The sequence below is a fragment of the Thermothelomyces heterothallicus genome (assembly GCF_042370625.1).
Source record: "Thermothelomyces heterothallicus CBS 202.75 unplaced genomic scaffold P884_scaffold_11, whole genome shotgun sequence".
Lineage (NCBI taxonomy): Eukaryota > Fungi > Ascomycota > Sordariomycetes > Sordariales > Chaetomiaceae > Thermothelomyces > Thermothelomyces heterothallicus.
Window position 1 is genome coordinate 632,985 of NW_027192572.1, and position 22,210 is coordinate 655,194.

General features: G+C 49.2%; 7 protein-coding genes across 7 annotated transcripts; 4 read left to right on the top strand and 3 right to left on the bottom strand.

Moving 5' to 3' along the window:
• Positions 1 to 105: 105 nt before the first annotated feature.
• Positions 106 to 808, top strand: P884DRAFT_292151 (uncharacterized protein; the record flags this gene model as incomplete). The annotated part of the gene is made up of 2 exons (XM_069444145.1): positions 106 to 474; positions 678 to 808. The coding sequence occupies exons 1-2, from the start codon at positions 276 to 278 to the stop codon at positions 806 to 808; spliced, it is 330 nt and encodes a 109-aa protein (XP_069297610.1). The 5' UTR covers positions 106 to 275.
• Positions 809 to 1,240: 432 nt separating this feature from the next.
• P884DRAFT_269811 (uncharacterized protein) lies at positions 1,241 to 4,531 on the bottom strand (the record flags this gene model as incomplete). The annotated part of the gene is made up of 3 exons (XM_069442296.1): positions 1,241 to 3,687; positions 3,764 to 4,073; positions 4,172 to 4,531. 3 exons carry the CDS (start codon positions 4,529 to 4,531, stop codon positions 1,241 to 1,243), a joined length of 3,117 nt encoding a protein of 1,038 aa, XP_069297611.1.
• A 2,252-nt stretch (positions 4,532 to 6,783) lies between these two features.
• Positions 6,784 to 7,113, bottom strand: P884DRAFT_307427 (uncharacterized protein; the record flags this gene model as incomplete). The annotated part of the gene is made up of 1 exon (XM_069445132.1): positions 6,784 to 7,113. Exon 1 carries the CDS (start codon positions 6,988 to 6,990, stop codon positions 6,784 to 6,786), a length of 207 nt encoding a protein of 68 aa, XP_069297612.1. The 5' UTR covers positions 6,991 to 7,113.
• A 9,347-nt stretch (positions 7,114 to 16,460) lies between these two features.
• P884DRAFT_223952 (class I glutamine amidotransferase-like protein) lies at positions 16,461 to 17,494 on the top strand. Its single transcript, XM_069439579.1, has 2 exons — positions 16,461 to 16,950; positions 17,039 to 17,494. Exons 1-2 carry the CDS (start codon positions 16,576 to 16,578, stop codon positions 17,426 to 17,428), a joined length of 765 nt encoding a protein of 254 aa, XP_069297613.1. The 5' UTR covers positions 16,461 to 16,575; the 3' UTR covers positions 17,429 to 17,494.
• A 1-nt stretch (position 17,495) lies between these two features.
• P884DRAFT_285081 (40S ribosomal protein eS7) lies at positions 17,496 to 19,020 on the bottom strand. Its single transcript, XM_069443741.1, has 4 exons — positions 18,919 to 19,020; positions 18,570 to 18,813; positions 18,198 to 18,280; positions 17,496 to 18,113 (listed from the first exon to the last, which is right to left on the bottom strand). Exons 2-4 carry the CDS (start codon positions 18,729 to 18,731, stop codon positions 17,747 to 17,749), a joined length of 612 nt encoding a protein of 203 aa, XP_069297614.1. The 5' UTR covers positions 18,732 to 18,813; positions 18,919 to 19,020; the 3' UTR covers positions 17,496 to 17,746.
• P884DRAFT_259664 (uncharacterized protein) lies at positions 19,021 to 19,991 on the top strand. Its single transcript, XM_069441372.1, has one exon. The coding sequence runs from the start codon at positions 19,066 to 19,068 to the stop codon at positions 19,576 to 19,578; it is 513 nt and encodes a 170-aa protein (XP_069297615.1). The 5' UTR covers positions 19,021 to 19,065; the 3' UTR covers positions 19,579 to 19,991.
• A 529-nt stretch (positions 19,992 to 20,520) lies between these two features.
• On the top strand, positions 20,521 to 22,144 carry P884DRAFT_223960 (alcohol dehydrogenase-like protein). Its single transcript, XM_069439580.1, has 3 exons — positions 20,521 to 20,941; positions 21,004 to 21,232; positions 21,374 to 22,144. The coding sequence occupies exons 1-3, from the start codon at positions 20,737 to 20,739 to the stop codon at positions 22,020 to 22,022; spliced, it is 1,083 nt and encodes a 360-aa protein (XP_069297616.1). The 5' UTR covers positions 20,521 to 20,736; the 3' UTR covers positions 22,023 to 22,144.
• The last annotated feature ends 66 nt before the right edge of the window (positions 22,145 to 22,210 follow it).

Here is a 22,210-nt window from a genome sequence, read left to right on the forward strand (position 1 = left end):
AGTCGCGTGCCATGTGCCAGATTGGTTAAAATTGGTCAACCTTGGTCGAACGATCGGGAGACTTGACGTCATGCCCACCCCCCTCATCATTACGAGTCACAACTTGCCTGTTTTCGTTTTATTATTTCGACCATCCGGTTGATTGACTTCCTTCCCTCAATACTCCTAGACCACCAGTCACAGCCACACCAACCGCCTCTCACACAGACCAGACCAACCAACCCACCACCGTAGCCCAGAACAAAACGAGAGCCTGACACAAAAAAAGAAGCAAGATGGCCGTCACAGACGCCATGACCGACCTCATCAAGTCCGTCGGAGAGCTACTGTCCTCCGTCTCGGACGCCGCCTACGCCATCGTCCATTCCTTCGTCAGCGGCATCTTCAACCTCTTCGCCGGCTTATACGCCTTCCTAAGTGACCTCGGCAAGGGCGTGTTCGACCTGGTCGGCGGGGTCGGCAAGTTCATCGCAGGTGAGCAATCCGTGGGGTGGGGTAAAACTCCTCAAACCAACCCCCCCAACCCCTTCTCTCCCAACATCTCCTTGTCCAAATCCGAGCGATATCACACCCCACCAAGGAGAGCAAGGCAACCCATCAAGGACACCAGTATGCTAGAAACTTTTTTTCCGCGAGTCGAGCTGACCAAAGGAAACCAACCAACCCAACCCTCACAGGAAATGCCGTCATCATCGCCATTCTCGTTGCCGCAGTGTTCGCATACACTCGCTTCGTCCGGACTCCACAGGCCCAGGGCCGCAAACCCGCCGTGACAACCGAGGTCGGTGCCGGCAAGAAGACGAACTGAATTTTGGTCTCTGATATACCACCGCTATCTGTTTGGGTTCCGGGTTCGGTGTAAGTTGGGGGCTGGTTTGAAGCCTGATACAAATTGTACTACGGCACATAAGGGCAGGAAATTTTTTTTTTGGTTTTTTTGATGATGTATTATTATTCCCGAGTTAGCAGCATAATTATATGTGTGCAAGATCGAGTGGCATGTCTTTCGTGTACAGACGCCCAGAGGAAGCGGTGAAAAACGACGTAATTAACCCAAGAAAAAAGACATCCGATTTAATAAACGTCAGCCTAAACCAAAACTCCCCCGATCACCACAAAACGCTTCCCTACTCCTCTAAATGTCTCTCGCGCATTCTAGATGCATTACTCCGTAGCCGTTGGGTATTCAGATGCTATAATCAAAACCCTTCCGTAAAAAAAAAAAAAAAAAAATGAGCCGCTAGTCCATCAAGGTCTCAGCAGCCGTCTCGTACTCCTCTTCGCCCTTGCCCTTCTGCACGATGACCGCGTACGGCGCCATCCCGTCATCCACCGACTGCTCCTTGTCGGCGACACCCTCACCCTCGCTCCCGTCTCCGCCGTTGTCCTTCTTCTTCCCCTTCTTCCCCATCTTCTCCTCCTCCTTCTTCTTCTTCTCTTCTTCGCTGTCACCCTCGTACGCTTCGGCATCCTCTTCCTTCCCCTCCTCCTCGGACTTCTTGTCCGGGCGCGTCGTCGTCCGCGCGCCGCCAGCGTTGGCCTGCGCGTTGTCGAGATCCACGCCGCCCTTCTCGCCCATGCCGCCCTCCAGGAGCTCGCCGCCTTCCATGACGACGCGCAGCTCGAGGTCCTCGTCCTTGGAGTAGACGCGCAGCCCCACGATGGCGATGGCGTTCCACGGCTCCGGCTCGTTCTCGTCCTCCGTCTCGTCCTGGTACTTGCTGACCGTGGCGGTGTTGGGCGGGGCCGGCGCGGCCATGCGCGGCTTGCGCGACATGTCGTCGCTGCTGTAGAGCTCCTCCCAGTCCGAGATGGGCGACGCACTCGACTCGCCGTCCGAAGTGACGTACATGTTGGGAGCCTTCTTCGTCGTCGCCGCCGCCGCCGGCGGAGGAGGCGGCCCACCGGACACCTTGGACTCGTCGACGGGCGGAACCGGCACCTTTTCCGCGTCCTTGTCTTTGACGTCGGGGCTGGGCGTGGAAGAAGCGTCGGTCTTCGGAGTGGGAGATGGGCTGCCGGAGGAGTCGGAGCCGGCGCAGGAACCGGCCTTCTCTTCCGGCTTGCTCTCCGAATCTCCCGTCCCGTCGGCATTGTCCGCCAGTTGCGAGGCCGTTTCTGTGGTGGGAGTTTCGAGGGGCGTGGCTATCGGAGTCGAGCCGGGCGAGTCGTCCTCATCATCGGCCTTATCACCGCCCTGCGTCTGCGTGTCCTCTTTCTTGGCCTCGGAATCGGCCTTGCCTTCAGCCTTGGGCTTCTCCTCAGATGCGGCACCCTTTGCCTCCTCCTTGTCCTCCTCCGGCTTGTCCTGCTTTGGCTCCTCGGTCTGCACGCCCTTGTCCTGAGGCTTCAGCTCCTCGGCCTTCCGCCTCTTCTCCTCGCGAGCTGCCTGCTTGGCCTCGAGCTTCTGGTTGTTCTTTCGGCCCTGCTTCTTCGTGATCTGGCGGTTGAGGTGTCGCTTCTCCCATAGGCGGTGGCGCTCCTTCTGACGAGCCTCGCTAGCCTTCTTCTGATCGGCCTTCTTGCGCGCCTTCTTGACCGCCTCGAGGTGAGCAGCGCCCTTGCTGTGGGCGAGATCATACGCATACCCCACCTGGGCAAGCTTCTCGTTCTCGACCCGCTTCTTACACTCACGCTTGACGACCTCCTCGATGCTCGGGACGTCGGGGTTGCGCTCGCCAGCAACGCTGATGAAGACACTGTATATACCCGGGAGCATCGACGGCAGCTCGACCGACACGGAGCGGCTCATCAGGTAGTTGCCATGGCTACGGACAATGTAGTCCTCGGGGTCCGGGCGGCCCTGCTCGTGAACGCGGAACTGCAAGCGGAAGGTGTACTGGCCCTGCAGGCCCCTGAAATAGCGGTTGTCAAGCTGGCTCAGGACGATGATCAGGGGACCTTCGCGCGTCAGCTTGATGTGGAACTTCTCGTGGTACTGTGGCTTCCACGGCACATCGACGCCGATCCACCTTTGACAGCAGCGCCAGTCGGGGTCGCGGAACAGGCGGGTGCGGTCAAAGTGCTGATACTTGCGCAGCATGTCCTCGTACGAAATCCAGAAGACGCTATCGCTGCCGAATTGGTGGTTCAACTCTTCCTGCACCTCGGTCGTCCACTCCTTGGACCCGTCAGACCAGGCACCCTCCCAGAGGCCCTTCTTGTTCATGCCCCATGGATTCCTCAGCTTGACAAGGCGAGTTCCGTTCTTGAGCGTCCGCGCCTCCATCACGAGGTAGGCATGACCTTCCTCGATGCCGTCGCGGTCACCGTAACCGCCATCGAGAAGGCCGGTGCTGCAACCGAAGAGGAACTCTTCGTTGACCTTGCTCAGCTCGTTTTCCCAGAAACTGTCCAGGTCGAGGATATCAGAGGCGAGAAGCTCGGTGGTGACACCGCCGGAGAGATCCTCCAGCCCCTCACCGATCCAACCACCGGACAAGGACAGGTAGTCCCCGTGGGCCTTGGCATAGGCCTTCTCGATCAGGGGCACCCAGGTCTCGTTCTGGTCTTTGCACTGCGCAAAGAAAAGCGCCTTGGAGCCCGTCTGATACGTCTTGCGATAGACGCGCTCGACGTCTTCACGGTCAATCTGCTGCAGAAGGTCGCGCTGCAAACTTGGCGAATCCCAGCACGGCGACTTGAGGTAGAGCTTGTCGTCGATGATGGAATAAATCCATTCTCCGTCTGCAAATATGTCAGTGACCTGGGGAAACAGCTCGAGCTCAGGGGGGCTACGGGATCAATTGCAAGCACTACTAACCTCTGTAGAAGACGAAACCGTAGATGCCGATTCTGGTGTCCCACTCGACGCAGATACGCCTGATGCCATCCTTGACGTTGGCCAGACCCGAAAGGCTGGACATTAGCCAGCAGTCGCCCAGGCTGCCCTGCTTGACGTCGGAACCGCTAACGTGGGCCAAGAATGTCGGGTTCTCGAAGATCTCGTGGACGCGCTTGACCGCCTTCGGCACGACCGAATTCGGGTTCATCATTGACGACATGCTCAAATCGAATTTGTTCCGGCCGAGGCTGTTCAGACAGTGGCCCTTCTCCATCTTCAGGTCCCAGTCCTGCGGCGCGTCAGCAACCGTCCAAGGAAACGGTATCGCCCGGCGTGGAAGAACTCCCCCGAAGCGCGAGCGGAGACGAGGTAGAAGTGGAAACGTACAATATCCCAGCCAGGATCGCGGTATCGCGTGTTCACCCTCCGGCATTCTTGGATGATCTTCCGGACCTTTCGGCGACATTCCTCCACGGCACGCTCGTAGCCGGCGGTCAACAGTTCGTTGGACCGGTCGCAGAGGACGGGAGGCAGGACCGGGTCGAAGGGAAGAACGGCGAGGGCCTTGTTGAAACGCTTGTTGCTGAAGCGCTTCCATATACGGTTGATGCTCTGCTGCGGCGGTAGCTTGCGCTTCTTCTTCTTCTTGTTGGCATCGTTCGAATTGTTGTTCGCGGGGGCCGCCCCCTTATGTTTGCGGTAGTAGTACTCATCATCAGTGTCAGACGACGATGAGTAACCGTACATGGTGCGGGATGACAAGCAGATTCCGTGTGCTGAATGAGCGGTAAGAGTCCCGAAGGGGGAGAGGGGCGGGGAGGAGATGCCGGCGCTTTGTCGAGAACGATCAGCGAGGGGTGGGTAAAGGAGCGTATCGGCGGAGGGTATTACTGTCGAAGTCAATCTATCCGTAGCCTAAGGGGAAGAAGTCGGTGAGCGGGATGTCGACTCAATGTGGCCAACATAATTTATCGGGTAGGAGGCAAAGTGAGCAAAACTGTCCCCAGGGTCCCCCCACAAAAAGAAAGGTGAGAAGATCGGGAAGGGTGCTGGCTTCCAGAATGTGCCCTGGAGGCCGGCCTTGGTGGCGGAAAGATACGTTCTAGAAACGATCGGCTGCCCCTGTTCCTGGAGGGCGCTGACAGGGGACGGGGGGTTGGGACCTCCACCTACACGTGTTATCAGTAGATCGGTGGCACTCGGGGTCTCCGCAGCAAAGCCAGGCGCGTGAGACCAATATGTATAGGAGGGGTCCAAGTCGAAAGTCGAAGGAGGAGAGCGGCGATTCCGCCCTCTCGCACCTCCGGTTGGTGGTGCGGTGTGTAAGGTACCTTATATACCACGCAGCGCCAACTTGCCCATGGTGCAAGTCATACAGCCTCGTCCCAACCGAGAGAAGCCGGGATTTGTTGCTTCCTCCGTCCAATCCACGCCAAGAGGTGGACGCGCATAGAGCGTGATCACGATGAGCAGGCAGGCACTGCAGGCTTACTTCCGTCTGTATGCACACACACTTTTGTGCGCCCTAGGTGCTCCTGCTGCCTGCGCATTGTGCTGATTTTTCGGGAACTCATTAGCATACATTCCACTGAGAAGTGCTTCACGGTTCTCTTTCGGTGGCGAATGCGCTTTGTGGGGAAGCTCTCTTCAGAGACCGTACTACACGTTTCGTGGCCCGCCTTGCTGGCGGCGACTTGATGTGAGTTGCACTGCCTGGCGATCCTGCAGCGGATTCCCGCGTCCCATGCCTTTGCTTTGCAGTCGGCAGAGGGTGGCTCTCATCCGACCGTGTTATGCTGCGGCGCGAGTGGGAAGCAGGAAACGTGACCATGCTGCAAAGTTCACCGTTGAATCACCATCATCCAAAGGCCATCAAGTAATGCGAGGCGCGAGGGAATTGATCTTCGTTGGCAATGGCCGTAATGGCCGCAATGGCCGAGATAGTAGCGTCGTTACAAAGCCCGTGGAGGCAACCGCGAGTCCTTGCAGGATGAGGCGAACGGGCCGCCTCAAAGGCAGGCCGAGGCCCACCCCCACAAGTCGGAAACAGAAAGAAATGGCTCGGCAACCCCACCTAAAATAATCAAGGGCAAGTCCCACCCAGTGGAGCATCAACAGCCTCATTGCCTGTCGGGGGTTCATTTGTCAGACCGCTCAAACCTCGAACAACAGTTGAGGTTAGCCAAACATATTTGAGAGGTTGACTGTGCTTGGAATGCAGAATCATTGATTAGACCCGCGTCTCTCTGGCACTAGCATCTCCCGCGCTACGGAGTAATCGAGTGCTTTTTTGCAATAACTAATCGGTCTTGTGGGCACAGGGCTAAATGACACTTTGACGCAGTACAGAGAGTACTTACAAGGCACAGATTAGGTACATTCCTTCATACGCCCCGGAGTAGAAGGTGGGTGGTGATTGAAAGGTTGCAGAGCCACGGATCCCAGTTCCATTCCTAACGCCGATTTTTTTTAAAAAAAATCCAGTGGCGGGGCCGAGAAACCTTACTCCCTCGACAAGGTGCTTTGCTGACTCGGATGACATTGATCAAACACCGAGGCAACCATCCGATATTCCCCGCGATTGATCGCTGACAGTATCGCCACCAAGGTAGCAAGCAACCTGCATGCTTCGACAACATTGACTTTTATTGTAAGTTCCTATGCATTGTGTGTAGTAGAAAGAGAAGGCGGTGGCTGGCCTTTATCACAATCAGACAGGTCTATCACAAATATACGGGCATTGCCCTGTTGCAAAGTTTGCGTATCGACTAGGAACCCGAAAATAGCAGTACTGCCTGAGTGCATACATATCCGGCATGTCCAGGTAGTGTGCATGGACCCATACGGAGTCGACTCATAGTATCTGACCGTCTCACCGGATCCCTCCAAGTGGTGTCCCATGTGTGCACAGTCCCACAGCCGTCCCTCTGCTATGGCCTTTCGGTCTCGGCACTCGGCGCTGCACGAACTAGAAGAGCTTGGGAGGCCGCAGGCCGCGTCTACCTACCATCGCTCTCTATTAAGCATCCGCGTTCCGTGGGGGATACGAACTTGACACTTCCACTCGGCGAGCAAGGTCCCATACGCGATCTCCCGAAAGTGGCCTTGCTGTCTCGACGTTGCCTTGAGGCGGACTTGGGCGCATCCGGAGAACAGCTCTGCAACTCGTACAGGCCGCTATTCCCGATCGCATAGCCCACAGCCATCTGCTCCTCAAAAGAGATCAGCCTCACCGTTGCGGCAAAATGCTACAAGAGCCGCACGCGAACCACTGACTGTCGGAATTTGTGCCGCAACACCACAACGCCTCAGGCCGGCAAGGCCGGGGGATGTCTTACGTTTCCGGCCAGAAATACGTCGCCATTTCGAGGGACACGAAGCCTTCCACCACCTCGGTGCCAGTTACAACGCAAGATATGAACACAATGCCTGCAACACAAGACAAGTGGGTATGATTGACTGGGGTCTTTGTTGGCTTCCGCCAGGGTCAGCAGCTTCCACTTCGGGTCCGGAGCGCATGCATATGGAGAATCAAGCCGCAACAAGGCGGAACACGTCGCGCCCCTCTTGCAGCACTTCCCAGCCGCACCCCCGCCCGGATCGCTACCGGACATGTCTGACCGAGGCGGTGAGCCTTGGGGCCTGCGGTCGGATATTTGCCACGATCACGATCAATTGGGCCCCACAAACGCCGATGCTGGTCGCGGCCCGGCCCCACTACAAGGGCAGGGCCCGGTCTCTTGTCTCGCGCCTCCGCCACAGACGCCCTGACCAGGTGAGTGTTGTAGGTGTAGGGGTGGGGGTAGTCTATTATATATAGACTACAGAACGGGAAAAAAGTTTACTATTAGTAGGATGATATTTTTTACGGGAAAGCAAGGGTCTATACTAACTAATTATTAACGTTTTATAGCCAAGAAGGCTGTTAACAGATAACTTTCTAATATACGAAAACTATTAAGAATTTTCATTAGTCCAAATTTTTAGCGTGTTAATTTTTATAGCCTAAATTTTTAGTGTGCTAATTTTTATAGCCCCTATTTTCTCTATCTAAATTTTTAGTATGTTCTACCTATATTACTAATTTTTTATAGCCTCTATTTTCTCTCCTCTATAAAACTCTTTTATATCTATAAAATGCCTTGCCCTTATATAGTTTGCTATCTAGGTAGTTCGTAAGACCCCTTTTACTCTTGCTATTACTATTATAAGCCCTGTTCTATATTTTGTATATATTTAAATAATATAGTTTATATTACCTATATTAAATATAGTGGTTAACGCCACTCTAATCATGCTTATAATTATAAGGTTTAGGCTATAACTCGACTCCTTATAACTAGTAAACCTATTAGTTAGTTACCTATTAATAGCTCCGAGTCTATTATATTATATAATCTTAGCCTATAAAATGTTAAGTATATAGAATATAGAGCGTTCTACTAGCTAGATAAGCGTCTCTCTATACGTTATTTACCTCCCTTTTTATAAGCTCTTTACTAACTATTATAGTCCTCTACTACTATAAACCCTATCTTTAGCTCCTGCTACCTATAAGGCGATATTTCTTTCCCCCTTTTTCGCGACCTTTTAGCTTTTCTTATAGACCTTTTATATACCTCTAACCCCTAAGCTACCTAGTTTCGTAACTAGCTATACTACTATAATAATACTTTTATATTTACCTTAATCTCTATAACCCTAACTACTTATAACCTTATATAGAGTAGCCCTATCGACTTCTAGATTTATAGTACACTTTACTATCTCTATAGTCCTCTAGAGGCCCTAATAGGTACTACCCCTTAATTTGTATAGCTATACTTTTACGACCTATAAGCTACATCTATATAAAGAGTATTTAGCTTTTCTAGCCTTAATATAGACTTTCTTATATAGTTTAATTCCTTCCTCTACTAATATAATCTATTTATTTAGATATACCTTATAGCCTAGGAACGCTTTAATCTATTAAATAATGTAATATAACTCTCTATCAACCTGTAAATATAGCTAGTCGTTAACTATAGTTATAGTACTAATCTCTGCCGGGAGAACCTGCTAGTTACTAATAAGGTTATAGTTCTAATTCCTAAAGAGCAGGCCGAGGCTAGCTTTCGCGATATAGTTCTAGCCTATAGAGCTACTAATAGCTCTATATAGGCTTGGAAGTATATTTATCCTCATTCCCCTATATACCTCTCTCTTACTTACCCCCTTATATTTCCTTATAGGGACCCTAGCTTTCGAAGGAGTTTATAGCTCTATGACTATTAAGGTCTAAACCGGACTTAGCTTAATATAGAGTAAGGTTAGTAGTGCTGGTATATTTTATATACCCGTTATAGATATAGTCAAATCCCCTTTCTTTTTAAGTGCCTATTTTAACAGTTCTTAGTAGATATCTAGGCTATAAGTGACTAGTAAAAGCTTAACTAGATCTAATATAACTAGAAGGAGCTTTATATAGACCTATATCAAGGAGTATAAGACTAGCTCTACTATAGAGATAGTAATATCTATAAGCTTAGCTAGTAGGTAATCTTATCTATAAGTTACATTAGAGGTCTACGATTTATCGCCTAATGTTACTAGGACTTGATAGTAATTATCTATAAGCTTAGGTACCCTACTTTCTTTATTACTATTATAGCTAACCCTAATTAGCTAGAAATTTAATACGAGCTTCTTCTAGGGCAGACTACCTTAGACCGACTAGACATTATTAGCTATATATTTAAGCTTAAGTGTCGAGCTATTTTATAGGAGCTTTGTAATAATAATCTTTTTAGGTAGTTTATAGGTAATGTATAGACTATAGAATATTAGAAACGAGGCCTTCTATACCGTCATTTACTACTCTTTCTTACTTAAGAGTCTATATAGGTATATCTTATACCTGTAAACATTGACTATATGATTCGAGCTAAGCTTCTAATAGAGGTAGAAGACCTAGATAGGAGGTTACGAGAGGTAATTATAATTAATATAACTTATAGCCTATATAGTAACCTTAACCTAAATATACCTTATATAGTTTAAGACCTATAGATTAGAATTATAAGCTATTTAAAGTGGTTCCTAAAAGCTTTTATAGATAAGATATATATCTAAGACGATAGCTACCCTATTTATGGGCGCTATAATAATAGTTAGACAATAGTTCGCTAGATTAATAGGTAAGATATTATATTAGATAATAGCTAGGTAGTTCCTTATAACCCTTATCTCTCTTATAAATATATTATTTATATTAATGTCGAGATTTATATATCTATAAAGTCTATTAAGTACATTTATAAGTATATTTACAAGGGGACTAATTAGTCTATAATCTAGCTATCTACTTTATAATAATAAAACGAGGTTAATACTTATTTATAATATCGCTATATTAGCCCTATAGAGGCTATCGTTCGTCTATTTAAGTTTCATACTTATAAAGAATACCTGCCTATATACCGTCTTCCGGTCTATCTTAAGGATTAATAAACTATCTTCTTTCCCATAAACGTAACCCGATAAGAGCTTATAAAGCAGATAGAGTAGAGAATAATGGAGCTTAAGGCTTTCTTTATATATAATGCTACTTACAAAGATGGCTATAATATTCTTTATATTGACTTTCTAGCCTATTATACCTAGGATCGAAGTCTATAGGTCTAAAAACCTTAATAGAGGGGTATAGCTATTAGCTATATATACTATATACCCCCTATTATAGGTAAGTAGTACTTTCTCCGCTTACTACTCTATAGTATTCTAGGAGCTTAGTTATATTAGGACTTATAGACTATTAATAATATAGTATATTCTACTTTCTAGCTTACCTATATTACTATAGGTCTTCTAGACTTAGATAAGAGCTAGATTAACTACTTTATAGAAGCCTCTCTTTGGTAAACTAGGTAAGCCCTTCGCTACCTATTCTATATCTACCTTACTATAGGCGATATTACAGATCTAAGAGAGCTATAGCTACAGTTCCGGGAGTCCTTTTATAATAACCTTCCTTAGTATATAAGCCGTATACTTGGTATTCTGTAAGATCTTTAATACCCTCATTATAACTATAGTCTATACCTCTTAAGCTTAGACCTAGTAGAGTATAGAAAATCTCTATAGGACTTTAATCTTCCGGAATTCTAGTACCAATGGCAGGATATCTAATAGAACCTGCTTTTATAGGCCGAGTTAGCTTATAACGCCATAGAACAGAGGTCTATATTTAAGGATATCTGTTTAAAACTTAATCCTAGTCAGTCTACGATTTTCTAGGAGGTTATAACCGTAATAGAGAGAGAGCTATAGACTGCCTATTTCTTTATCCAGGGCCCTAGCGGAACTAGAAAGACCTTTCTCTATCGCTATCTCTCTTCATTCTACCGCTTACAAGGTAAAGTTATTATCTATATAGCGTCTTCTAGTATTATAGCCCTCCTTCTTAATGGTAGCTATACTTCTTATAGCCGGTTTAAAATCCCGATCGAGCTCTTTAACTATAGCTCCTATATAGTTCGTAAGAATATACAGTTAGTAACTCTTTTATAGAAAGCAAAGTTGATTATTTAGGACGAGGTTCTAATGTAATACCGCTTCTATTTCGAGGCTATAAACCAAACCTTATAAGATATCTAGGGCTACGAATCTATCTTTAGAGGACTATTAATTATCTTAGGCGGTAACTTTGCTTAGATCCTACCTATTATCCGTAAAGGAGATTGCTTATAGATAGTTTAGGCTTACTTATAATACTCTTTGCTTTAGAAAAGCCTTCGAGTCTATAAACTAACTAAGAATATATAGGTATAGGGTACTAATAAAGAGAACTATATATTTATTAACTAGCTATAGGACCTTTATTATAATCCTTCCTTCTATAGCCTTATTAACCCTCTTCTGGCCTTTTAACTCTACTATTTAATAGAGAGTCTTATCTAATAGGTCTATCCTTAAAATGTCTTTATACTTATAACTAGCGATTTAACAATATTTATAGGCCGAGTAATACTTTGCCCTTATAATATAACTATTAAAGATATTAATACTACGATCATTAAGGAGTTTCTAGGGCCTATTATAACTTACCTTTTAGTTAACGAGTTAGAAAACCCTCCTATTAATAGAGATAGTAACGTACCTACCTTTACCCCTAAATTCCTACTTTTATAGGACTTTCCTTCTATTCTACCTAGGGTTTTAGAGCTTAAGGTTAGCGCTCCTATTATTCTACTTCGTAACCTTAACCTATAATAAGATCTTTATAATAGGACTCGCTTAGTTATTATATGCCTCTCTTGGCTAGTTATTAAAGGCCGTATCCTTATAGGCTCCTTTGCCTTATAGCTATAGATGATACTAAAGATTAAGCTAAGCACTTCTATAGAAGAATTTCCCTATACTATTATCCGGAAGAAATTTCTAGTATAGCTCCATTTTACTATAATAATAAATAAGTTATAAAGGCAATCTTTTTCTATTATTAGGCTTAATACTTACAAACCTATATTTTCTTATAGCTAATTTTATATTATAATATCTCGGGCTATAAATATCTATAATATCTCTATTTGTTTACTAGGCTATAAAGAAAGGTATAAAAAACTTACAAATATTATATATCCTAAAGTCTTAATTAGGTAAAGAGAGTAAAAGAAGTTTTATTTTATAGGTATTAAAGTATATAATATAATAAAGTAATTATATTAAATATAGTTAATAATAATTATAGCCTATCTTATAGCCTATCTTATAACCTATCTTATAGCCTATCTTATAGCCTATTTTATAGGCCCTTTTATACCTCTATTCCTCCCTATCATTAGCAGACCTCTATAATAGGTTACTAATATCTACTAATACTATTCTAAGGTTATACTCTTCATTAGATAATAGGCCTAGAAATAGCACGTAGATATAATCAATATAGCTTAAGGCCTATATAGCCGGAAAACCTATAGTAGGTAGAAGGGGAGGGCGAGTAAAAGGCAGAGGGTTAGACTCTTTACGGCTATAAAGCGGGTTAAAATCACGCCTATAGCGAGAGCTAGAGACAGGTATATATATAGCCATAGTTATAGGGGGGTATAAAGATACGTTAACCGATAAGATAGAGCTTTTAGATTCTTTAGATTCCTCCTATTTATTAAGAGAGGGAGAGACCATATTTTTACGGCCCTATTACTTGCTAGTGCCGGTTTTTTTCGGTCCTTGCTTACTTTGCTACTTCTTTCTCTTTATACACGAACCGGTTTGTATAAGCTCTTCCTCTACTACACGCTTTTATAGGGTTTTTTATAGAGTCTCCTACTCTGGATTAACCTATTAGTATTTTTTTAACTATACCTATAAGTTAACTTACTTTTATCGCCCTAGTAAAAGGTATAGTACTTAGTTTCGGAGTTATAGTAGTAGCTAGAATAGGTGCCTATACTAATGTTATCGTTTGATATAATATACTCTAAAAATAGGCCCATACCCTTGCTATAATAGGTATAAGGGGATTTTATAGGCTTGCCTATAATATATATAAGTAGCGCCTTAAGGTTAATAAGGCGCTTAGTATTAATTTTATAGTCGCCTCCTTTATTATTATTATAGACTAAGACGTAGCAAATGATCTATTATAGTTATTAGTTAGGCTCTATAGGGCTATAAGTTTATAACTTATAGATAGGGTAAGTATATTCTTAATATACTTAGTCTTTCTAGCTATATTATTATATAGGGCCATTACTTTATCTTTCCTAATGACCTATACCATTTTACCTTATATATCTATAAGAAGCCTGTCAATTGTTATAGCTTTAGTAGCAGGCTTCTGGCTATTGTTATTATTATTACTATAGCTATTGCTACTAGGGCTATAGGGAGGGTAGGGGGTATAGGGGCTGCTTAGCCGGGCCAGGTCTTGTTTGATCGAGTCGAATAGCTCCTCGGAATCAGAGAGTGCGGGTAGTATAGCTATACTATACAAAACTATATTAAAAAGACTATAAAAAATTACTATAGCTGTAGAATACTTATAGTAACGTAGCTAGCGATTTTTTTCTGTTATATAGGCTTAAATGCGCGCGCGTAAGCGATTTGTGGTGGTTATGGTGGTTAGAATTGATTAATCGATCGATCGATTGATTGGGTTGGTTGGTTGGTTGGTTATGTGGAAATGGAAAAGTGGGCTGGCTGCAGTGTGGGGAAAAATATGCAGGGCCAGAGGGTAGAGGCCGCGAAGCGGCCTGCGCGAATCCCTCGTTATGGATGGGACTGCACCATAATCCGCAGTGGTGGAGGGATAAGAGCGCAATTAAACGTTGTGCTTTCTCACTCCAGCGACAGTCCTTAATTAGGGTCGAAGGTGTCGGAATGCGAGTATACTGCTTGATAATGTTCCCAGGCCACGCGGTATCCGTGCTTCCAGATTATTCAGCGAAACAGAGTTGGCAGACTGAGACATTGCAGCGGATAGTTGTTCATGGAACCTGTTTGGATGTAAGCTATGATCACGTTTCAGGGGGGTGGGGAGACAGGCACTGCCCACATCTACTTGTAACACAGGCTCTCTTCCGAGACCCGCTACACGACTGTTTAAGGGCTCCTACTGTGTATGTAGGAAGTGTATATTGTCGTTGACAGTTTTCGAGGCACTATGTCTTCCTTTGAGTTCTCTAGCCTGTCTGGGTTTGGAACGGGTGGTGCTGGATGTTAATGAGTGCAAATTGGGAGTCTAAATGAAGGGTCCACGGAAAGCCTGCGCTCTTCCTAATCTTCTCAACTGCTAACTGAAGGGGTAATCCTTGTGATTGGCGAACTAGGCGCCTTCCCGCCATGGCCCCGAAGTTTACTGTGGTAAAGAAACGTGTTGGGCTGTGTGGAACAAGGGCAAGGGTATCAAGTCCCCAAACCTCAGGAAGTTGACTGCCACTATCACTTACAGATCTGTTGAGGGTCTAGGCATTAATTATACATAGGACATCTGCGGCACTCGCGCATTAAAAATTGCTTTGGACATTCATGCGCAAAACATTCAAGTCAGGGATTTTTTTTCAGGGGAGATTCCTTTTCTTCCATACGATGAGCCGCGCCGTGAAGAGCGGCTTGAGGAACTTCGTAGATATATCATCTTGCACGCTTGATCCTACTTGTAAACAAAGCCGTGTTACCTTAGGCATCTCACACACTTGTATCATGCAGGCCAGCACAGTCGTTAGTCATTCAGGCTCGAGAAATTCCAAAGTCACCTAGGGTTATCCGGATGCTCAATGGGTTGCCAACCGCAGTACCCAAGAATCAACATATCTAATCAATAATTAAGTTGGCAACCCGAAGCTCTGTCTTGAACACCTACTTCCTACAGTCTCCACATGACCGACATCATTGAGCGCCTTCGTTGTTGTTCTGTTTTCTCAAGCCTCTTCCAACTGGCAAGCTCCAAAGAGGAGGTAGGTTTGGGCAGCAGCACAGCGTGATACATGACCCCGATCACAACTGGCGGCATATCCATCTGAAGAATATTTACGTGGTCAGTCTTTCATTGCTCATTTCATCCCACCAAATGTCGTCACCTTAGCCTAGAAGAGCAACAGAGGGTGATGACAACGGAACGAGCAAAAGGGGCAACACTCATAGCGAGCTGGGGAAAAGAAAAGAGCGATTGACCAGGGAGAGACGCCCGTGAGCAAACGAGAGGTTCCCTACGGTTGAGCATGGCAATCTAGGCGTAGACACGCGGCGTTGTATGTCTCTTGTAATTAGCTGTTACAGCATATAGCTGTCAGTAGGTCAGATCCGACCGACCCACCAACAGGGATGATGAGCCAGGGGTCAACATGTAATCCGTATTTAGACAGCTCCCCAAGTGCATCTGGCACTTGGAAGAATCAACGCATTTTATCACCACTTCTGCAGACCCGTACCAGTTGGTCCAGGAGTGCCGCCCACGGCGCGAATACCGCTGTGGTGTCGTATCTTGCAGCCTGTCCGAGCTGTAGTCATTTGCAGCCATCGAGCTGTAGCATTAGCTATCCAACTCGATTCGGATAATTAATTACAAGCTTGCCTAGGCCGGAGACAGAACATTTCGCAAAAAATTGCCTAAGTCGGCGTCGCACAAAAATTTGCTTTACATTTGGAATCTCTAGATTAGTTAACGTAAATAGAATGTATCTTCCCACCGCAAAGTTGCAACACACCCAAATCAGTCGGCCTCGTCGGTGTTGCACTCGGATAGTAAAGCCCTAACCCTAGTTTGCAGCTCAGGGGTAAGGCGGCATTGGCCTTTCATCGGATTGAGCAATGCATTAGTTAACTAACTAGTTATTAGTTAGCCTTGTGTATGGGGTGCGGACATGCATAATCCGTACTGTACGGACGTAACCCGTCGGGTTACATAAGTACGTACAGTACAAAAGCTACGGAGTATCTCGCTTGTCAGAGTCGCCCCTCATATCAACACTAGGTACGTTGGATGATCGTCCGCCTGTAATCCGTACATAGTCCCTTATGTGTGTCTTGACACCAATGTTCGTGTACGGGAACTGGTTTGTCCCAAATGAGCAAATGCCGACTTCCATTCTTGCTGAATGATGTCATTTGCCGGGACCCGCGCCTCGGCCGCTCCAGTTGCTGTTGGCCCCCTGCGGCAGGCCGTCAGCTGATACTAGTAGTTACCCCGGACCTGAAATCTCGACCGGGGAAGCCTACACCTTATATAGCGTCGAGCCGGGCCTCCATGCTCTCCAGCAGGGGATAAACAGGGCGAGCCCCCTTTTCGTCCGTCAGCAGGTTCATTCAACATGAGCCCGACAGGCGACCAGCCGCCGCTGCGGGTCGCCATCCTGCTTAACTCGTACCGCTCGCCCTTCATCACCGAAATCCGCGACTCGTACGTGCGCTGCATCGGCGCCGTCCGCCCCGATGCGCAGCTCGCCTTCTTCTACCCTGCCGACAAACCGGGCGACTTCCCGGACCCGGCCGCATTCGACCTGATCGTCATTGGCGGCGGGAACGCCGACCCGCGCAAGAAGCACCCGTGGATCCTGCGCGTCCACCAGTTCATCCTGGATGTGGTCGCGAACCACCCGCGGAAGAAGCTTTGCGGGATATGCTGGGGCCACCAGACCATTTCTATGCTGTTTGGTGCCGAACTGGTCGACATGGAGACGCCCGAGGTACGAGAAACAGCACCAGACCAGAATACCCAAGAAATAGGGGGAGAACAAGAAACCAAAGACTGCCGGCTGACCAACCCCGTTCTAGTTGGGCGTCACGGAAGCACAACTGACTCCGGCTGGCCGCCGGTTCTTTGCGAGGCAGGGCAGCAATGACAAGGTCCTCCTTCAACAACACCATCGCCGAAAAGTCGTCACTCCCCCGAAAGGGTTCCACGAGCTGCTGGTTGAGAACCAATCCTTCTTGAGCTATAACAATGCGATCTTGACATTGCAGGGACATCCTGAGAAGGATGCTCGATGCGCCAAGCTGAGGATAAGGGACGCAACCCGGTGGTTTGGTGTGCAACAGGACGATAAGGCTGCCCTTGCATCATTTGCAGAAGCCATGGAAAGAGAGCACGATGGGCCTGAGATATGGCGGAGGATATTTCAATGGGTGAGAGAAAAACATCCTGGCCATGAGGGGCGACTGTGACTCCGAAAAAAAAAATATAAATCATGTGAGAATACTATGGAATGGCGATACGACAAGCCAGGAATGAGCAGCAGCATGCCGAATTCTACGAGCAAATTCACGCCAGTAGAGAGGCACATATAGGTCCTCGTGAGGTGAGCATACAACAGAATGGCTTGTATTGTGGGACGAGGCGTGATGGAAGATCATGCTTGCATTATAACAAGCTAGCTGAACGCCGTCCCTTTTTAGATGTTATGCATCAGACCCGAACCCGAATATCAAACCCAAATCTGACCTCGGTACGCCAGCCCACAAAACAAGCCCATCTGCTCTCGCCTAGTAGTCGGCGATGGTGGTCTGAGGGAACTCGAAGACGACGTTGCGGCCGGTGAGGCGGCGGTAGACCTCCGAGTAGGTGTCGAGCCTGTAGTCAACACCACCACGCTCCTTCTCGTCAAGGATGACCTTGAGCGTCTTGGAGCCGTCCTCCTTGGTGCGGAGGCGCTTGCCGACGATCTCGACCGGGTAGACGAGGTCGGTCAGGATGGCATCGTGCACAGCAGTGAGGGTGCGCGAGCGGGGGCGCTTCTGCTTGAGGGTGTTGCGCGAGCGGCTGGAGCGCTTGGGGCGCGGCAGGATGCGGCGCGAAGCGAGGATCAGGACATGGCGATCAGAGAACTTCTTCTCCAGCTCACGGGTGAGGCTGCACTAAAGTTAGTATTTACTGCTGGTGATTTGGGGGGGGGGGGGGGGGGGGGGGGGGGGGGGGGGATTGGAGCCTGCGTACCGCTGCTGGACGCGGTGGAAGCCCTGCAGCGAAGGGACGGGGACAAAGATGACAATAGCCTTCTTGCCGTGGCCAACTTCGATCTGTTCCAGATCCAAAGTCAGCATGCGAGCTCCAGGATGACACTGCAATCCTTGGACCGCTCCCGTCCTATTCCGCGTGCTGTATGGGGTTTTGATATTCATGGCCGCCGAGCGGAGGGTCGGCACCCGAGGCTACCGCCCGCCCCGCCCGCCTTCCCATTTGTGATCAATCTTCCATGGCGACGACGCCCAACGCGCGGCGATGTCTCAATCGCTCGCAAGTCGGTGGAACAGGACCCGGGTGTGGCTCGGACGTCGCAGTTGCGGTGCTTCAAGAGCGAGTTCTCACCTCACGGGCCGAGACGAACTGCAGAGGCCGGAGGGCGACCTTGAGGTCGGCAGTGTTGGTCTCGAGGTCGTACAGAGCGCCGGCAATAGCCTGCTCCAGCTCCGAGGGGTTCTGGCGGCTCGGGCTGTTGGCCGCGATCTTGTTGAGGGACGGCGAGCTCATGTTGGCGGTTGTCGACGGTACCGATTGATGATCTTCGAGTCGATTCCGAGAAGTTGGATGGCTGCCGTAAAAAGTCGTTCAGCTAGATTCAGGGTGGTTAGGGTTTGCAGCCCTGAAAATTCGGTGCGACAGATCAAGCGGGAAGGCGGTGAAGGCCGGCTAAAAATTGGGCCCCGTATCCACTTACCCGCGCAGTCTCCCGTAAGCCAGCTGCAGCCAAACTAAGAAGCTTCGGCCCCTTAACGAGAGCTCCTGTCCTCACGGGGAAATGCGTCGGTCGGGGACCTGCTGAGACATTCGCAAGTTCTTGATTTCTCATTTTAGAACCGGAGAGATGGCGCCAACAAAGCAAACAACGGCGTCAAGTCGCCCAGCGCCGGCAATTACAGGCTTCTCCCTCCCTCTACCATACCGTCTTTTTTTCCTGCTCATTGAGCCTGTTGCGACGCTCCTTGGAGCATACTCGGCCTTTTTCCAGCAATCGACATACCTCAACCTAACCCATGCTCCGTCTGCGCCCTCGCCCATCCCTCTGGGGACGTCGATTGCCATGTCGCAGCTTGCCAATCTTTACTTCGCCTTTGCCCTCACCGAAGCTCTAGTCTTGCGATCGACATCTGATTTGCGCGTCTGGAAGACTGTGCTCTTCTGCTTGCTTGTCGCGGACTTCGGCCACCTCTATACCGTCAGCGCTCTAGGTCCCAAAATTTACTGGAACGTGTTCGAGTGGAACGCCATTGACTGGGGGAACATTGGCTACGTCTACTTTGCCGCTTTGATGAGGGTCGCTTTCCTGAGCGGGGTCGGTTTTGTTGGAAAGGGCGGGAGACTGCGCAAAGCTGCTTAAACGGCTGGCCACAAAACGCTGATGGCCCGAAACTCCTCGCAAAATCGACGGCCTTATCCATGGGGACAGGCTGTGAGACCGAACCGCCTTCACCAGGCTACCAGCTGCGTAGCCATTCTGGCCGGCTGCGGGTGGCGCCCGTCCAGTCTTGAGCCTTTAACTGCAACGCCAACGTTAAATTTCCAGTTCTTGTTCCCCAGTTTGGGTGGGCCTTGTCTCTAACAGGAGGATACTAAGCTCGTTTCCGCAGGGTCTTGGTCCAGCCGAAGCTTGCTAAGTATCAAATCTGCAAAGCACATACTAAAATAACTGCTTCTGACAGCAGTTTGCTTGAGCTGTAAAAGAGAATTCGGATGTCGTTACCCTTTTTACACAGGAATCGGTTCCCATCCCCACAATCTCGGCCTATCTACGGAGTATTAACAGCTCATTGGGCCGGGTAATGGGCGCGGCAGCGAACCCACCCGGTCACGAAAGCTTGACTCGAGGTCGGTAATTGGTACATTGCGATCATGCTCTCGTCTTCTACAAATCTTGAATAAAAACAACTTGAGAAAAAGGCCCAACGGCGACCAGAACTTGGTCCTGCACCCTCGGCGAAGTTAATTAGGATTGGCGTCCATCTCTGTCACTGCTGCCGATAGCGGCTCTCCACGGTTCTGGGACCACTTAGACAGCAAGCCTTCTGATTCGTGGGAAAACCGGCGGCGAGTTCTTTCCCAGGCCTTATTCACCCGACCCCGCGACCTTTGCCCCTGGGCAGCACGCCAGATGGCGGGGTATGGCGGGGTGAGCGAACGAGGGGCCGCTGAGCGGCGGGCATCACGAGCCTTGGTTCGATGCAGTTCCCTAGGGCAGAGTCACGCAGAGCTCTAGTTAGGTCAATCTACCCAATTGGTCCCGCTGAACGGTTTTGGATAATCTCAAAATGCTCCAGCCATCCAACTCTAGGTGGAGACGCGGGGTGCACCGTCTTGCACAGTACCTTATCGTTTTTGAGGGAGGCCACTTATAAGTAAATGCCGCCTGACGTTCTCCCCCCCGCTCCCGCCCAAGCTCGCGCGGGCGTTGATAAATTACAATTTTCTTGTCTCTGGCTGAGATCATACCACTTCACCGTTCTGCCGATAGCCGCCCAAGCGCGAGGTGCGATTCAACATGTCGGTTCCCGAGAAGTTCACTGGCTTCCAGGTCCACAGCGCGGAAACCTGGCTGGAGTTCCACAAGAACGAGTTCCAGCCGAAGCCGTTTGGCGACTATGATGTCGACATCAAGATCGAGTGCTGCGGCGTCTGCGGGAGCGATCTGCACACCATCAGCGGCGGCTGGGGCGAACAGCACTATCCCCTCGCTGTCGGCCATGGTAAGACCGGGCCTTATGAGAGCCTGTTACCAGTGCCCGGCTCGAGTGCTGACAGGCGGCAGAGATCGTCGGGACGGCCATCCGTGTAGGGCCCAAGGTGACTTTGATCAAGCCGGGCCAGCGTGTGGGCGTCGGCGCGCAGAGCTACTCCTGCCTCGAGTGCCGCCAGTGCAAGAACGATAACGAGACGTACTGCCTGAAGCAGCTCGACACCTACGGCGCCGTTTGGCCCGACACCGGCATCGTTTCGCAGGGTGGCTACTCTTCCCATGTCCGGACACACGAGCACTGGTAGGTGGTTACCTTGCCTTTATTTGCTCCCGTCCCCCTCCTCCTCCCCCTCCTCTTCCTCCTCCCCCTCCTCTTCCTCCTCCCCCTCCTCCCTCCGCCCCCTTTTTCTTCGTCTCCCCGTTTCACTGACAGTTCCACCAGGGTCTTCCCGATTCCCGACGCGCTTCCCAGCACCATCGCGGCGCCCATGCTCTGCGCCGGCCTGACTGCCTACTCCCCACTAGTTCGCAACGGCTGCGGGCCGGGGAAGAAGGTCGGCATTGTGGGACTGGGCGGCATCGGTCACTTGGGCGTTCTGTTTGCGAAGGCGCTCGGCGCCGAGGTCTGGGCGATCAGCAGGACGCATGCCAAGGAAGAGGACGCGCGCAAGATGGGCGCCGATGGGTTCCTGGCGACGGCGGACAAGGATTGGAACAAGCCGCACGTCATGACCTTCGACCTGATCATCAACACGGCCAACAGCTTTGAGGGCTTCGACCTCGACGCCTACCTGAGCCTGCTCGACGTGCACGGCAGGTGGGTGAGCGTCGGCCTGCCCGAGGGCGACGGCATCAAGGTCCGGAACCAGCAGTTCCTCAAGAACGGCTGCTTCATTGGCAGCTCGCATCTCGGCAGCAGGAAGGAGACCCTCGAGATGCTGCAGCTGGCGGCTGACAAGGGGATCAAGACGTGGGTTGAGGAGGTGCCCATCAACGAGAAGAACCTGGCGACCATCATGCAACGGCTGCACAAGAACGACGTCAAGTACCGGTTCTGCCTGACCAACTACGCGGAGCAGTTCGGGGCATAATTAGAGCGAGCGGGCGCGCGCGTATGTGTCGACGACGTGTATTTACTATAACATAGAGAGCGACTATGCTACAGCAATGCATATCTAGTCATGCAAAAGTGCCATGAACGAACCAGCACTCGAGGGGTATCCGAATTTTTTTGCCTTTCTATGTATATCCTTTTCTTCCTTTTCATTCTTCTCAAGTC

Bases quoted from the DNA above. Each gene is read 5' to 3' on its own strand.
- P884DRAFT_223952 (XM_069439579.1), top strand. From the start codon at position 16,576: ATGAGCCCGACAGGCGACCAGCCGCCGCTGCGGGTCGCCATCCTGCTT. The intron at 16,951-17,038 runs GTACGAGAAACA...ACCCCGTTCTAG, and splicing joins TCGACATGGAGACGCCCGAG to TTGGGCGTCACGGAAGCACA.
- P884DRAFT_285081 (XM_069443741.1), bottom strand. From the start codon at position 18,731: ATGAGCTCGCCGTCCCTCAACAAGATCGCGGCCAACAGCCCGAGCCGC. The intron at 18,281-18,569 runs GTGAGAACTCGC...GATCTGGAACAG, and splicing joins AGTTCGTCTCGGCCCGTGAG to ATCGAAGTTGGCCACGGCAA. The intron at 18,114-18,197 runs GTACGCAGGCTC...ACTTTAGTGCAG, and splicing joins TTCCACCGCGTCCAGCAGCG to CCTCACCCGTGAGCTGGAGA.
- P884DRAFT_259664 (XM_069441372.1), top strand. From the start codon at position 19,066: ATGGCGCCAACAAAGCAAACAACGGCGTCAAGTCGCCCAGCGCCGGCA.
- P884DRAFT_223960 (XM_069439580.1), top strand. From the start codon at position 20,737: ATGTCGGTTCCCGAGAAGTTCACTGGCTTCCAGGTCCACAGCGCGGAA. The intron at 20,942-21,003 runs GTAAGACCGGGC...GACAGGCGGCAG, and splicing joins TCCCCTCGCTGTCGGCCATG to AGATCGTCGGGACGGCCATC. The intron at 21,233-21,373 runs GTAGGTGGTTAC...CAGTTCCACCAG, and splicing joins GTCCGGACACACGAGCACTG to GGTCTTCCCGATTCCCGACG.